The following is a 15,805-nucleotide window of genomic DNA, read 5'->3' as shown; positions in this document are numbered from 1 at the left end:
AGGGCTTATCGTGCCAAATAATAATAACATTGTACTAGGGGGCCGGTGAAACTAAGGCGGTACTAGACAAGATTAGTATTATTTATCGACGAGAAGTCAAAACATCCACAAAAATTAGAGGGGAAGAGAAAGTAAATTTACCAAATAAAGCCCATGACACATGTTGAGACTTCACCTTCAACCCAAACTTGAAAGAAAATTAGCTACTCATAATTGAACTATGGGTAAAATAGAAATTTATTAAAATACATAGAAAATACAAGATGGAGAAGGAATTACAGAAAATGGATCCCAAAAATAGATTCAGAGATATCAAATTAGGGGGGGAGGGCCCTTTTTTATAGATACATGGAGTAAATCATGGCCATCGGATTAAAAACAGTTTAGACGCTCAGGATTGCACCACGTCATCAGTCAACAGTACGCGGTTTGACCATGTGGATGAACAGTAACACGGTTTGACCCAGGTTAAACAGTGACGCAGTTTGGTTAAAAATAATTCTGTGTGATGCATGTATCGTACGCAAGATTTTTGGTCCACCGATATGCTGCCATGTCACCATCAACAGTACATAAGAATTTTAGTCCAACAGGATCGTGACACCTCATCAGTCAATGCCATATCATCAGTCAATGCCACATCATCGATCTGTCTATGTGAACAATGTCGTGAACAGTAACGTAGACAGTACCGTACACGTGAATAGTACCGTACATGTGAACAGTGCCATTTTTCCTTTTATGCCCCTCTTAAGGTTTTCGACCGTCCTGAGTTCAAAAGTGATGTCCGTTTTGCCGTCTGATCTCTCGTTTATTGTGAAATGACTATGATGCCCCTAAAATACATAAAATACTTAATTAAAATATACACGGAATTAAATCAAAAGAAGGTTAAATACATAAAAGTAAAGGTGTTAGTAAAACTTGAAATGTAAAATGACGATTTTCTCCTTTATAAATATACATTTTCTAACACTCAACACTTACTAATATTTGAAAGTAGATATTGAACCTAAATATTTGAGTTGTGCGGCATCATAATTATTATAGAAGGCTTTGGTAAATTTTTAATTTCATATAATCTTGTAACTCTTGCGAGTCAAACTAAGGTGGCCAGACAAATTAAACTATTTGAACTTAGAACTTTAAAAATATAATTCATTCAATGAGCTTAAAGCTTATGAAATAATTTGTACGATTGTTACTCAATAATTTTTAATGTTGGGGCTGTTTGTGACTGCAATTGAGAAATTCAAAAATGATTTTGAGAAGTTAAAAATGATTTCAATAGTTAGTACTCTTTTAGATCATTTTTTGAAAAATTATCTCATTTTGTAGTAGATTTAAGAAGGGGGGGGGGGGGAGACATAGGGGTAGGCAAAGTCAAAATCAAATTTTAAATCGGGTGACTAGCTAAATAAAGTTGTTTAGAAATCACTTGGCCAGGCTTTTGGAGACTTATATATGCATGTTTATTTGTGTTTGTAAGTAGATTTCATTTAACATTATGTCCTTATTAACCATTTGCAATCTTACAATAATAAAATAGTAAGATTTATGAAATCTATGGAGTCACTTTCAAAACTCACAATACTTTTAAAATAAAATTTATTTAACGCATAACAAATACTTTTCACTTCTAGTTATTGTTATAGCACAACTAACAATAATAATTTTAAAAATTATTATCAAACACCCACCCTTGTTTCATATTTACAGGTGAGCTATCTATCTATCTTTAGATGACTTCTTCCCTTTCTCCAACAGCAATTAGAATCTTTTCACATAATTATCATCTAGACTAATTAACTAGCGTTTTGGATTTTCTTAACGACCAAGTTCAATTACCGGTTTCGAATAAATTGATTTACATAAAATGTGACCAACAGGAAAAGAAGAGCCATTATCAAACTCACCCCTATGATTTGGCTTGAAACATATAACAAAAATAATAAAGTGAAAATATGGCTTGGAACTATCGACCATTCCTTATCCTAATAGTTGACACCTCTATTCATTACTGTTAAGAATGATAGTTCAAATTACTAGGTTATCATAGTAAAACTTCTCTTCGGTTAGAAATGGGCTTCTCCATATTTTTTTGGAATTAATCTCTAAACTGAGTTTCAGATGAACTACATATCAAGATAGGTTTCCGCAAACTTCTTGCTGTAATATTATTAACAAGAATAGGCTTGGAATTAGTTTAATTGGAACTTTGATTAATTTAATGACTAGTAATAATAAAAAATAAAATAAAGTAACACTTGATAAAACTCAACTATTGTAACAACGCGCAGCCGCGCGCTTCACCTTAATAAATATTAATACAATGCCATATATACGTTTCTTCACAGGACACCATTCTAATATTCCCCTCTCTCACTTAAAACTGGGAAAGTAAAATTTATAAAAGAGGAACTAATTTTTCCCTCTTTATAAGATCACAGCCCTCTCTACTTTTCTTGTCTCTCTGTCGAGAAAAAAGAATTGGAATGCTGAGCTCTGAAAAGAGCCGTCCTTCATAGCCAAAATGTTGGCTTCAATTTCAATAACTTCAGCTTCGTGATTCAAAGGATGCGGCACCTTGGGGCAGAATTTTGATTTGGTAGGTTCTAAAAAGTTATGTTGTAAGTTCAGAATTTTGGTTAGGGGGCTAATTCGATCATAGCACAAAATTTGAAGTTTATGATAAAAAAATTTAATACATAAACAAAAAAGAGTTGGCAACATTAATAAAATAAATACTATTCAAATCTTAATTGTATGAAAATAAAAAAAATAATTATATCTTATACCATCTAATTCAAGGAATAAGATCCTCTCCTAATCTGAGCTTTTAAAGATCTTCTGTCATGTGTCTTTTAGTGATAGTGTATGGGTAAAATTTAACTTCTTTTAATTTTTTATTTATTAATAATCAATCAGCAATTGAGTTATTTTTTCAAGAGAGAATCTTAATCCCTAATTCAATCATAAATCAATAACGATTTAAAGAAATAAGTACAAATAATAAAAACTTTAAAAAAGATGAAAAGAATAAGACAGGGTAACCAAACCTTGAATCTTGAGGTACGATTGGCAGTCCTGTGTGGGAGAATCAGAAATTGTTAATTTATGTGAAATGAACTTGAAAAAAAAAAGCCACTAGGCTTTATCCTAGTGGTTACAACCCATACCTCACAATTGTGAGGTAATGGGTTCGAACCCCCACAATACATTGTGGGAGTTTAATTTTCTTTCTCAATTTAAGTGAAGACAGTCTTCTCCCCTTCAAAATATGGAGTAGAAGTCCTTCGAATATTAGAGAGAGTAAAAATATGGGCGGGTTTCATAAGAATTTATGTAAATTAGTCACAGTAATAGTCTAATTTTTAAATATCAGTTGTAATCTCATGTAATATAAGTTATACTCTTGAGTAGGGATGGCAATTTCCGAGTCCAAGTCTGGGTTCTGCTGTTCCGGATCCGGACCCGGACACAAAATTCTCATAACCGGACCCGTATTAAACCCGGTTATTTTTAATCCGGGTCCAGTCCGGGCTCAACCCGAAAAAATCTGGGTTTCCGGATTCTGGGTTTTGAACCCAGATTGTTTTACTTAAGCTGCTGGAAAAAACACAAAAAAACAGAACACAAATAAGATTTCTAGAACCAGATTGCTTACTTTATCCTCCTTTCCAACAAACAAACAAACAAGCAGACCTTTTCATCCAAATTGCACATACAACAATTGGAAACTAAAATCTACGAAAGTAAAAGCGCTACAAACTTAAAAAGATTAGAATGCTAAAGCACCATTATTATCAACAAGAGGGCAGTACAGTTCTCATTAAATTAGCACTAAATTTACAGTAACCAACAACTAAAGCAAAGCCGAGACTCACAAATATTCACAGCGGTAGCTTAAGGATATGCTGATGAACACAGAACACAACCGCGACTGAGGTGGATTTCAACCACTTTTGCTGGCCGCGACAGAGTGAGAGATGAGACGAGTGATGCTGATGAGTGATGACAGCCGCACCATAAAGGTGATGACAGGCCACGCCGTGAAGGATCTGATCTAATCTAAAGAAGAGAAATTACGGAGAGTTGAAGAGAGAGTGAGAGAGATTAAGTGAGGAACGGGTGAGAGAGATTGAGAGAGGATTAGAGGAACATATGAGAGATTGAGAGAAGAGAAATTACAGTTGAAGAGAGTGAGAGATCGAGAGAGGAACCGAACGAGAGAGATTGAGAGATCTAGGGCTCCATTTTGTTTTTTTTTTCTATTTATATTTAATAAATAATATCCGGATCCGGGTTCCAGATTTGCGAGTTCACCTGAAACCGGACCCGGACCCGGAAGTATGCGGGTTCTCAAAAACTGATTCGGATTCTGCATAAAAATTATTGCGGTGCGGGTTGAATCCGGACCGAATTTTCCGGGTTCAGTCTGGGTCCGGGTTTGGTTGCCATCCCTACTCTTGAGTAATAGTCTCATGCAATAAAAACAAAACTTGAAAAAAGAAATAGAATTGAAGATGAAGACACCAAATATCTAGGCGGACTTCATAAGAAATAATGTAAACTAGTCATAGTAATAGTCTAATTTGTAATCTCATGTAATAGGAGTTGTACTCTTAAACAATAGTCTCATGTAATAAAAAAAACTTGAAAAAAGAAATAGAACTGAAGATGAAAATGCCAAATCTAAAGTCCTGATTGAAGTAAAAAAAAGTTGGATAATTTTATATAAATAAAAGGAAAATTATCATTGCACCACTTTTATTTTGTCTTATGTTCATCCAACCACTACAAAATTCTGGCCACTTTTGCATTAACACTATTAAATAATTTTAATAAAATGATAATTTTATCCCCAAATAAATTAAAAGATCATTTTATTTTATAAAAACTTCAAAAAATAAAAAAATATATAATGATAAAAACATCCCTAAATTTAATAAAAATAAATCCCAAAATTAGAATTTTATTTTTAATATAAAAATATAATTATAAAACTAATTACAAAATTTTGGGGTTTAATAAAAATCACCTAAGTTATTAAAATTTTAGGATTTATTCTTTTAAGAAATAAATTCAGTTATTTTAATAAAATTTTACAAAATTATAATTTTCAATAAATAAATTCATTTATTTTTATTAAAATTTTGTAAAATTATAATTTTTAATCAAAATAATTGTTAAAATTTTATAAAATCTAAATTTAGTAAAAATCCATTGAGCACCTCTATTTGGGATTTATTTTTTTATGAAATTTAGGGATATTTTTATGATTATAATTTTTAATTTTAAAAGTTTTTATAAGATAAAATAGTCTTTTAATTTATTTAGGGGTAAAATTATCATTTTATTAAAATTATTTAATAGTATTAATGCAAGAGTGACTAGTTGATACAAATGTGAAAAGAAATGTGGTGCAAAATTCATGTTAAAACTTTATAATGGTTGAATAAACATAAGATAAAATAAAGGTGGTGCAATGATAATTTTTCAAAATAAAAAATAAAATAATAAGGACGCGAGACTAAAATATAAGGGAAATTTTTTCGAAGGGGTTGCCAGTCATTAATGGGCACTTACTTTCTATTATTTAATCTATTATTTTAAAATTTTCTGAAATTTTGGGTACAAGTGTAATCATGCCTCTCGCTGCAACTCTTTCTTTAAAATTGTCTCTTTGAAGTCCAACAAATAACAACAATGGAAGCAAAAGAAGCATATCACAAAAGCTAAACACCTTCACTACTAAACACCTTCACTAAGGGATATCACAAAAGCTAAGCACCTTCACTAAACCCCTTCACTAAGGGATATCACAAAAGTTAAACACCTTCACTACTAAACCGCTTCACTAACTCTCTTGACTGCGAACAAATTCTCCAACTATAAAAATAAACGTCCCGGTTGCACCAATTCTGCATCTTCATCACTGAAAACTGGAGTCTCAATTTTCTAGCATTACTAGATCATCATTTCATGGTTATGGACTTTGCTTACTCTAGCTGCAATTTTCTTTTTCCTCCAAGCATTTTCTTCGAAACCACACACAAAGAACAGAAAGATATTGCCTCCAGGGCCAAAAGGGTTTCCAATTGTCGGATGCCTTCATTTGTTAGGCAAATTTCCTCCCAGAGCTTTGCATAAACTAGCCAAAATATATGGCCCCATCATGCACTTACGCTTGGGCTTAATGACTACAATTGTTGTCTCTTCACCACAAGCAGCTGAATTTCTCAAAACACATGACCTTATCTTTGCCAGCAGGCCTCCCCTTCAAGCTACCAAGTATATTTCTTATCAGCAAAAGAATTTTGCAATGGCCCCATATGGGTCTTATTGGAGAAAAATCCGAAAACTTTGCACCCAAAATCTGTTGACTAATGCCAAGATCAATTATTTTCAGCCTATAAGAAAAGAAGAGCTTGATCTTTTGATTGAGTACTTCAAAGAGGCGGCGCGTGCCCCTTGTGTGGTTGACATAAGTGCCAAGCTTTCGGCTGTGAGTGCTAACATGACCTGTAGAATGGTACTTGGGAAGAAACGTTCGGATGATGAATTCGATGAGAGAGGGTTTGAGACTGTGATTCAAGAGGACTTCGAATTGGTTGGAAAGCCTAATTTGGGTGATTACATTCCTCAAATTGCAGGACTTGATCTTCAGGGCCTGACAAAGCGTTTGAAGGCTGTTGCCAAGGTGTTTGATGCGTTTATGGAGAAGATTATCGATGAGCATATTCAATCTAAGGATGAAAATAGAACCCAGGATTTCGTTGATGTGATGTTGAGCTTCGAGGGATCAGAAGACACCGAGAAAAAAGATCGAACGAGAGCATATCAAAGCCGTAGTTATGGTAAGCACATCAAATCGCATTCTTTAAGTAAATTAAATTTGCCCTCGCTATGTATAAAATATGGCCACGCCTACGCCACTGGGTTTTCGTACGATTAAGCAATTCTTTAATCCCATAACCAACATAAGTTTCAAGAGAACCTATGATTTCTAGACTCTTGCTGCACATATTTAGCTTGTAAAAAAAAAAAAAAATCCTGGTTTCCGGATTCCGGGTTTTGAACCCGGATTGCTTTGCTTAAATTAAACAATAATGTCTTGGTTAGCTAATTTAGCTTGATAAATTTATTTAGAATGATAAAAGAAATTTGAAATTGATTTTTTTTTTATTTATGCACTGAAGATTCATTTTTAATAATAAAATGGATAAGGGAAGTATGAGGGGGTTTGAAAGTTGGGAAGCCAAAATTTTCAAAACCGTGTGGGCATGTCTTGTGCTGGACAGAAGACAGCTGCGATTGAGAGGATTTCAACCCTTTTTGCTGGTCGCGACAAAGAAGGCTAGTGATGCTGACGAGACAAAGAGAGCCGCGTCCCGAAAGTGGTGACAGCCACGTCGCAAAGGTGGTGACAGCCGCGCCGCGAAGGTGGTGATAGCCATGCGATTTGAAGAAGAGAAATCAGAGGAGAGTTGAAGAGAGAGTGAGAGATGCTAGGCGGCTAGGGCTTCTTTTTGTTTTTTTAATTTTTCTATTTATATTTAATAATTTCCAAAAAATTAATATTAAAATAAATAATATTCGGATCCAGGTTCCGGATTTACGGGTTCACCGAAACCCGGATCCAGACTTGGAAGTCTGCAAAATTTCATTCGGATTCCGCATGAAAATTGTTCCGGTGCGGGTTGAACCCGGTCAAGATTTTGCGGGTTCAGTCTGGGTCCGGGCGGGGTCCTGGTTTGGTTGTCATCCCTATCTGCATGAGTCAATTTTAACCCTAAATATCTGCTTCAGTTATTTATGGTTTCCTCAATTTCAGGACTTGCTTGCGGGAGCGATAGACACTTCACCAACGGTAGTCGAGTGGGCACTTTCAGAACTCATCAAGCATCCTACGGTGATGAAGAAACTACAAAGAGAGCTAGAAAATATTGTGGGCTTAAAAAGAATGGTTGAAGAATAAGATTTGGAAAACCTAGAATACCTAGACATGGTTGTCAAGGAAACTCTGCGGCTTCATCCTGTAACGCCATTGTTAGTTCCATGCGAATCTATGGAAGACTGCACAGTTAACGGATTCCACATACCCAGAAAATCGCGAGTAATTATAAATGCTTGGGCAATTGGAAGGGATCCTAAAGCCTGGAATGATCCTGAGAAGTTTTTTCCAGAAAGATTTGTTGGGAGTAGTGTTGATGTTCGCGGACGTAACTTCCAGCTTTTGCCATTTGGTTCTGGCCGCAGGGGTTGCCCTGGAATACAATTGGGACTCACCGTCGTTAAGCAAGTGACCGCACAGCTGGTACATTGCTTTGATTGGGAGCTTCCTGAGGGAATGTTGCCAACTGAATTGGACATGACAAAAGAGTTTGGTTTGGTGACTCCTCGGGCCAAACATCTTTTGGTTGTTCCAAGCTATCGCCTTAGCACTTAATAGTAATGTTGTTTGTTCGATCTCTGGATTAGCCTAAAGCAGTTGTTAATAAATAAAACAAACGAATAAAATATATATGGTAATGAAGTTTTTATTTTGTTTTAATTATTTTTCCGCCACAGTGTATGCACAAGCACAAGTAATGGATCTATTCAGAGTCTACTCCCAAGCTATTTCCTCAGCATTTTGAGGAAGAACAATAACATAGTCAACGAGATGACAACACCAAAAGACTAGTGCATCCCATTTTGTATGTGTGTGGGGTTAGTTGGGGTCTGGTAACCTAAATAAAAATAATAAAAATAATAATTAAAAATTCATGTTGATATCATGGTAGAATCACATGTCAGAATTTTAATTTCTTTTTTCCCTTAAAAGGTTTGAATAGGATGAGAAATTTTAGCCACTTGATATCTTCTATGGTTACTAGAATTCAACTTGTCATGAGGGCAAAGTACCCCGGGGCTAACATCACGGTGTTTCCAAGTCAATACTCACACAAAATATAAATAATCTTTGTGTTACTCAAATGATCTCTAAGCAGGTGGTCGTTCCCAACATTTTCTATGCTTTAGTTGTTGCTGTTAGGGAATTATTAAGTAGAAACTGACAGATTGCTATCACTCACATCTTTCGGGAAGCAAATTCAGCTGCGGACTTCATGGCTAATATGGCTCATTCAATTCCTCTTGGATTGCACGTATTCTCTAGTCCACCTGTAAGTATTGATTCTATTATTTCGCAAGACATGTTTGAGGTTACTCAACCCCGTTTTGTTCCTGTTTAGCTCGTCTTGACGAGCCCCCTCTAATAAAAAAAATGTATATAAACATTTTTTTTATTTTAGCACTTCCTGTCAAGTAGATAGGTCATGAACTTAATGATTGATTCTAAAAACTTCTAGAGAACAAGTAATATGTTATTACACGGGGAAAAAATCAGCGTTATATAAATTATTGCAGCAATTTAGGCACTAGAACTTCAAGATATGCTACGCCAGATCATTTTCATAAATTTCTCGGATTTGCCTTCCTTTAATAAATATAATTTACTCGAAGCCAAAGCACGCACTCGCCCTTGTATATAAGGGAACGCTTTCTCTTAATTTCTTCAATTTTATCCGGAATAATTCAAATTCGTTTCAATCAAAGATGAGGCCTCTTTCTGTAGCTTTAATCCTCTTCATCACTTTCATCTCCTTTAATCAAGGTAATTATTTATACATAAAACTCACTTTATTAAACATTAACACGTTTTGAAACTCATATATCTGAGCTTTATACTTGTCGACACTATCTTTCCGTTTTGGAAAACCTGGAGAAAGTTTGTTTAAAAATTATCAAAACAATAAACTTATTTAGATCCTATATATGACTAGTTTGAGGTGTTGTTACAGGTGAAAGCCATAGATGGTTGCATGTATGCCAAAATGAGAAAGTACCAGGCTCACCCTCTCCATACAAGCAACCAGAATGCCATCAATTTTGCACTCATTTGCATCCCACAACACCTGCTTGGGGTGCATGTCATCAACTAAATTGCCATTGTTATTATCTTTGCAAGGAAGGTGCTTGTTGATGCTGAAATCTGCTCGTCCTTAGACCGACCAGATTCTTTCACCAACGTTTACGTTATTGACTGTTGCTCGAACCACTCAGGCTGGAATCACCTTCTTTTCCCTCGCTAGACCTGCGTTCACCAAAAACGGATCAGAGACGCCGGTGGTTTTGCCGGCGTAAACCCTCCGATGCCTAAGTTAGCACAAGGTGTTTACGGGAAAACAGTGTAATATGATTTCAAGAAATTTGTAAGGAAATGGCCTGGTTGCAATTTGGCAGCGTTTCCCCTCTCTCCCTTTTTTTTTTTCTATCTTCTTCGATGTCTTTCTCTTTTATAGCCGCCCTTTGTCCCACGTTTTCCGTTTGCCCCTGATTCCTCCTTTTTCGGGTGGTGGTAGCCCCTCATGGGACTCTAACTGTTAGATTGTGGGCAAACGTGGATCTCGCGTGTCCTTCAACCGTTCTGGGAGAAACGCAACTACCGCGGTTTTGTGGGATCGTGTTCCCGCTTTCCTGGGGATGAGTATTGGCTCGGCATATATTTCTGGTCGGTATGTTTCCCTGGTTGTTCTCTCCTCTGATCGGCTCATGCTTGCCCATATGCTCTGCTCGTATATAAGAGATGAAGCAATCCGTTCTGGGATGGAACTAGTTGCATGGCCGACCTGGTGTTCTTCATGCACTCAACACCAGTCCCCCAGTTTCTGGTCTGGCGAGTGAAATGAGTTAAGAGTAGAAACTGATGGTCAAATCACACCAGCCCAGGGAGCTTCTCATCTGACCCTCTTTTTACTGAGACGGGCCTGACCTGATGTATTATTTTTCTACTGAGGAGGCCCCGATCTGAGCATGGGCCTAAGTGACCTGTACATAGCATATCTGGGCTTACATCTAACCTGGCCCCTTGTAACGGTTGGTGACGCGGCATCTCCAGACTCTTCGTATTTGAAATTTGAAACGACGGGCTATCCGTCCTCGATATATGGGGGGGGTGAGCTGGCATATCCCATCACTTAAATGCTTCCCTTTTCCCCTTTTCGTTTTAAATCCCTAAACTGGGGTCTTCATCATTTTGTTATTCGTTTCTCCGCCGTCAACCAAATTCTCTCTGTACTTTGCTCACACTTCCAGCGTCTGGAGTATCCATTCGCCGGGTGTTTTCTGTGTCACGGCGGCGCTATCAGTGTCAGTCTATTCCAGGTATAGTCCTTTTAACTTCTCCTCTGGTTGTTGTTGATTGGGTTCTGTGTTGCCTTCTTTGTGTCCATATACTCGAGTTTTCTCTGTTTCCTTTCTGGGATTCCGGTATGTCAAATCGGAAGAGGAAGTTGATTGTTGATGAGGGTGATGAAGAGTCAGGGGACTCAGGCTTCGATGTGCCAATACCCACTGATAACTTAGGACCCTCCAGTAGTGTAGGTCATTCCCATGGCAGGAGTACCCTTGAATACCCACGCCCTTTGGTTATCTCTCCTTCCCCCGAATTAGAGCTTGTAGGGAATAGAGGTGGACCTGCGTCGGGCTCTGGTGAGAATCACAGTTCTGGTGGGGTTGGGTTCCCTGAAGGAGTAGGTGATGGTGAGGGAAGCAGCTCCGGACCGAGCCGACCTGCTCAGAAAAGGCACCTAGGTCATAGGGTGGAGGCTGATTCCTACCCTATTGATTTCCTGGCTTGCGCCACTACCCCCACCGATTTATTTAAACTTAGGAATCTCTACAACATCCCCAACGAGATTCTTCTTGTAGTTCCTGGAAAAGGGGATGTCCCCAGTCGGCCTCCGAAAGGGTATGTGACGATGCACTTGGAGAGTTTCAAACTAGGAGCTCGGCTGCCCCTCCAACCTTATTTTGCTAAGATACTGAGCGGTATGCACCTGGCCCCAGGTCAGCTACACCCAAATGGGTGGAGGGTTCTCTCGGCAATGTTTGTGTTGTGGGAGAGGTGCGGGTTGGAGGAGCCTTCCCTTGTTGAAGTGCAATATCTGTATCAGCTGCGGAGTAGCCCGAAGGAGGCGGGCTGGTACTACTTTATGTCCAGTTCTGCAAAGAGGAAACCGATCACTGGGTTTCCATCTTCTTGCAAAAATTGGAAGAACAAATTCTTCTTTGCTGGAGGGAAATGGTGCCCAGCAGTTCGGTCGCTTGGTGGGGATCTTTATCTTCCCACCCATTTTGTCACCCCAGGTCGCTCATTTTTGCCTATATTCTTAATTAAATTGCTACTTATTGGGTTCTTTAACCTTTTGTGCTATTTCAGAGTCGTGGGGTCTGATCGGGGGGCTTGAAGATCGACCCTTGCTTCAGGTGGAAACTGCTCTGGTGAACGCTTCTACCTGCCAAGACCTCCTGTCTCCAACAAACCTGGTCGGTTCGGGCCTAGTGGATTTAGCCGCTGGAATGGATAACAAGATCCTCAGCGCGATGAGCAGGAAGCGTGGTCGGGCTCCGAGCAGCTCTAGCAACCCTCCTCCTCCTCCGAAGAAACCTAGCGTTGGTCCTTCTAAGGCGTCTATTCCTGCTCTGCCTCCTCCTCCACCTCGTAAGAGTGGTGGGGATAAAACCTCCGACAAGGGCCCTGAGGTCAGCTTGCAGTCTGGGGACCGATCTTCTCCTCTCCCGTCTCGGGATCAAGGTGACTACCTGAGTCCATATCAGAAAGACTATAAAAGATCGGTTGGGCCCAAGATGGTGAAGGACATCGAGAGCATGAGCCTCTCCGAGTTGGCTGCTTCTGTTCAGAGAGTTTCCTTCAGGCTGGCCACAATGGTCTCGTGCTACAAGACCGGGTCCGCGCGTCATGAGAAGAAGCTTCAAGCCGACAATCAGGAGTTGAAGAAGAAGGCTGACTCTGCTGATCGCTCCAAGGAGAAGCTGGCTGAGCTGAACAAGCTGAATATGGAGCTAGAGGAGAAAGTTGCAGTTGCTGAGTCCACTTCCTCCCAGCTTGAGGGCGAGTTGGGTGACCTGAGATCTGATCTTCAGGCTACTCAAGTTGAAAGGGATACTCTGAGGGCCACCCTTGAGGAGGAAATTAAATCCTTGGGTGAGCAGCTGGCTGAGGAGAAAGGCAAATCCGCTGATGTGGACGACCGGCTGGATGCCGAGTATGATTCTGGGGTTGCCTTCTCCTATAAGTGTATCATGTCTGTGCTTAAGGATGAATATCCCGAGCTGGACATGAGCAAGCTGGAGGCCGGAGTGCAGCGGTATATGGCGGGGGTCGACCAAGCAGATAAGGAGCAAGGTGAGCAGGAACAGGTGGATGCTCCTTCGGATGGGGTGCAGGAGGGAGAAGCTGGGCTGCGTGTCTTTGAAGTGGGACAGGGGTCCGTGCCCCCTCCTCCCGAGATTGCTGACCTCCCACCTCCCGGGACAACAGATCCTTCACCTGCTGAAGCCGCTGTCCCTCCTAATCCTTAGGTCTATTTTTGTATAGACTTTAGATTTTCATTAGTTTTGTAACCAACTGAACATTAATAAATTTTTAGATGTTCTTTATTGGCTCCCTTGTTTAATGTCTACTCATAGACTGCTTCTGCAAAATAATTGCACGACTTATCTGATCTTGCCTGCTGGTTTCTTAGTGGACCGAGTAGGTGTAGGTATTTACTTGCCTTAGTAAACTTCTCGTAGAATTAGCTGCTGGTCTTTCGTTGACCGAGCAGAAACAGGCACTTTGTTGCCTTAGTGGAATTTTCGAAGCTTTAGCTGCTGGTCTTCGTTGACCGAGCAGAAGTAGGCACTCGCTTGCCTTAGTAAAATTAGCTGCTGGTCTTCACTGACCGAACAGAAATAGGCACTCGCTGGCCTTAGTAAAATTAGCTGCTGGTCTTCACTGACCGAACAGAAGTAGGCACTCACTGGCCTTAGTAAAATTAGCTGCTGGTCTTCACTGACCGAACAGAAATAGGCACTCGCTGGCCTTAGGAAAATTAGCTGCTGGTCTTTGCTGACCGAACAGAAATAGGCACTCGCTGGCCTTAGGAAAATTAGCTGCTGGTCTTCACTGACCGAACAGAAATAGGCACTCGCTGGCCTTAGGAGAATTAGCTGCTGGTCTTCACTGACCGAACAGAAATAGGCACTCGCTGGCCTTAGTAAAATTCTTGTTGAGCTTGTTAGCAAAGGGATTTCGTGCTGAATTCATCTTTATTTCAAATTTGAGTGTATTACAAAACTACTGAATATTTGCATGCGCATCAAGCCGTCATGCGGTTAACAGAAATAACTTATCAAAATGGGAATTCAGTAGAGGACTCTGCTTACTGGAAATATTTCTTCAAGTGTTCGGCGTTCCACGACCTTTTCACGTCTCGTCCATCCTGGTACGCTAACTTATAAGCTCCCGGTCCAGTGGCTCGTATCACCCTGTACGGACCTTCCCACTTTGGGCCAAGAGCGCCATGGTTAGGATTTCTGGTGTTCTGGTTCACCCTCCTAAGTACCCAATCTCCTGCTCGGAACTGCCTTACGCGTACGTTCTTGTTGTAATAACGCATGACCCTTTGCTGGCACTGGGCCACTTTCTGTGCTGCTCCTTCCCTTCTCTCCTCCAGCAGGTCCAGACTTAAGCAAATCTGCTCGTCATTTTGCTCCTCAATGAAATATTCCGTCCGATGTGTTCCCACTCCAATCTCTGCTGGGATTACCGCCTCATGACCAAAGGCTAAAGCGAACGGTGTTTCTCCTGTGGCGGTTTTGTGAGTTGTCCTGTAGGCCCACAGTACTCCTGCTAGCTCGTCGACCCAAGCTCCCTTCTTCTCTCCCAATCTAGTCTTTAGGAGCTTCTTTATCACCTTGTTGGCCGCTTCCACTTGTCCGTTTGCCTGGGGGTGTGCGGGGGTGCAAAACTTCAGGTCCACCCCCAGGTTTCGGCAAAATTCCCTGAAGTTGCCGTTGTCAAATTGCCTCCCATTGTCTGTGATGATGGCGTAGGGGATCCCATATCTGCAGATGATATTTTTCCAAATGAAATCTGTTGTCTTCCTCTCTGTGATTTGGCTGAGGACTCCTACTTCCACCCATTTGGTGAAGTAATCTATTGCCACAATTGCATATGTCGCCGCTCCTCGTCCCTTAGGCAATGGACCAATCAAATCGATTCCCCATTGGGCGAAAGGCCATGGGGATGTCATCGCCGTCAGCTTTTCCGGGGGTTGTGCAGGAACCTCGGAGAAGCTTTGGCATGTTTTACAATTCTTTGCCATCCTTTTGGCGTCCTGGTGTATGGTTGGCCAGAAGTATCCTTGCCGGAGTGCCTTGAAGGCTAAAGTTCTTGCTCCCGAGTGATTGCCGCATATTCCCTCATGAATCTCTCTCAGCACATAATCCGCCTCCTCATCATCCAAACATCTCAAAAGGGGCAAGGTGAACCCTCGGCGGTACAGCACTCCATCCAGTAGCGTATACCTTGCTGCTCGGCATTTTAATTTCCTTGCTTGCCTTTTGTCCTCTGGTAAAACTCCATCGCGGACATATGCGCGAATCGGGTCCATCCAGGACTCTCCAATACTTACTCTCATCACCTCTGCTTCTTCCTCAATACTTGGTGAGGTCCTTACCTCTAATGGAACCGATTTCGGTAATTTTGGGTCTGCAATGGCTGCCATCCTAGCCAGCATATCTGCTCGGAAATTTTCATTCCGGGATATCTGCTTTACCTCCACTGCTTGGAAAAGCCTAACCATCTGCTTCGCCTTCTTCAAATAAAGGCCCATCTTTTCTCCCCTCGCTTGAAACTGATCATTGAGCTGATTACACACCAATTGGGAATCTGCTCGAATTTCAACTCTTT

The 15,805-nt window shown here is 40.2% G+C and overlaps 3 protein-coding genes and 1 pseudogene across 5 annotated transcripts in view; 3 read left to right on the top strand and 1 right to left on the bottom strand.

The window, feature by feature from the left end:
• Positions 1–2,078, bottom strand: part of LOC127903723 (pollen-specific leucine-rich repeat extensin-like protein 2) — a 47,096-nt gene extending 45,018 nt beyond the window's left edge. The window contains exon 1 of the mRNA XM_052444354.1: positions 2,009–2,078. The gene's annotated coding sequence lies outside the window, so the exon portion shown is untranslated. The remainder of the gene's footprint in view (positions 1–2,008) is intronic.
• LOC102611953 (cytochrome P450 71AU50-like) overlaps positions 1–15,805 on the top strand; it is a 73,882-nt gene that overhangs the window by 34,637 nt on the left and 23,440 nt on the right. The gene's annotated exons all lie outside the window — the stretch shown is intronic.
• LOC102617462 (cytochrome P450 71AU50-like) lies at positions 3,031–8,526 on the top strand (annotated as a pseudogene).
• LOC127898892 (uncharacterized) lies at positions 11,319–13,431 on the top strand. The gene is made up of 2 exons (XM_052431399.1): positions 11,319–12,156; positions 12,269–13,431. The coding sequence occupies exons 1-2, from the start codon at positions 11,319–11,321 to the stop codon at positions 13,429–13,431; spliced, it is 2,001 nt and encodes a 666-aa protein (XP_052287359.1).

This window comes from Citrus sinensis, chromosome 7 (genome assembly GCF_022201045.2).
Source record: "Citrus sinensis cultivar Valencia sweet orange chromosome 7, DVS_A1.0, whole genome shotgun sequence".
Classification (NCBI taxonomy): Eukaryota; Viridiplantae; Streptophyta; class Magnoliopsida; order Sapindales; family Rutaceae; genus Citrus; species Citrus sinensis.
This window is presented reverse-complemented; position numbering and strand designations above follow the sequence as displayed.

What these genes read in the sequence shown, in the direction of transcription:
- LOC127898892 (XM_052431399.1), top strand. Translation starts at nt 11,319, where the DNA reads ATGTCAAATCGGAAGAGGAAGTTGATTGTTGATGAGGGTGATGAAGAG. An exon ending in CCCAGCAGTTCGGTCGCTTG is followed by an intron (nt 12,157 to 12,268) that starts GTGGGGATCTTT and finishes GTGCTATTTCAG; the next exon opens with AGTCGTGGGGTCTGATCGGG.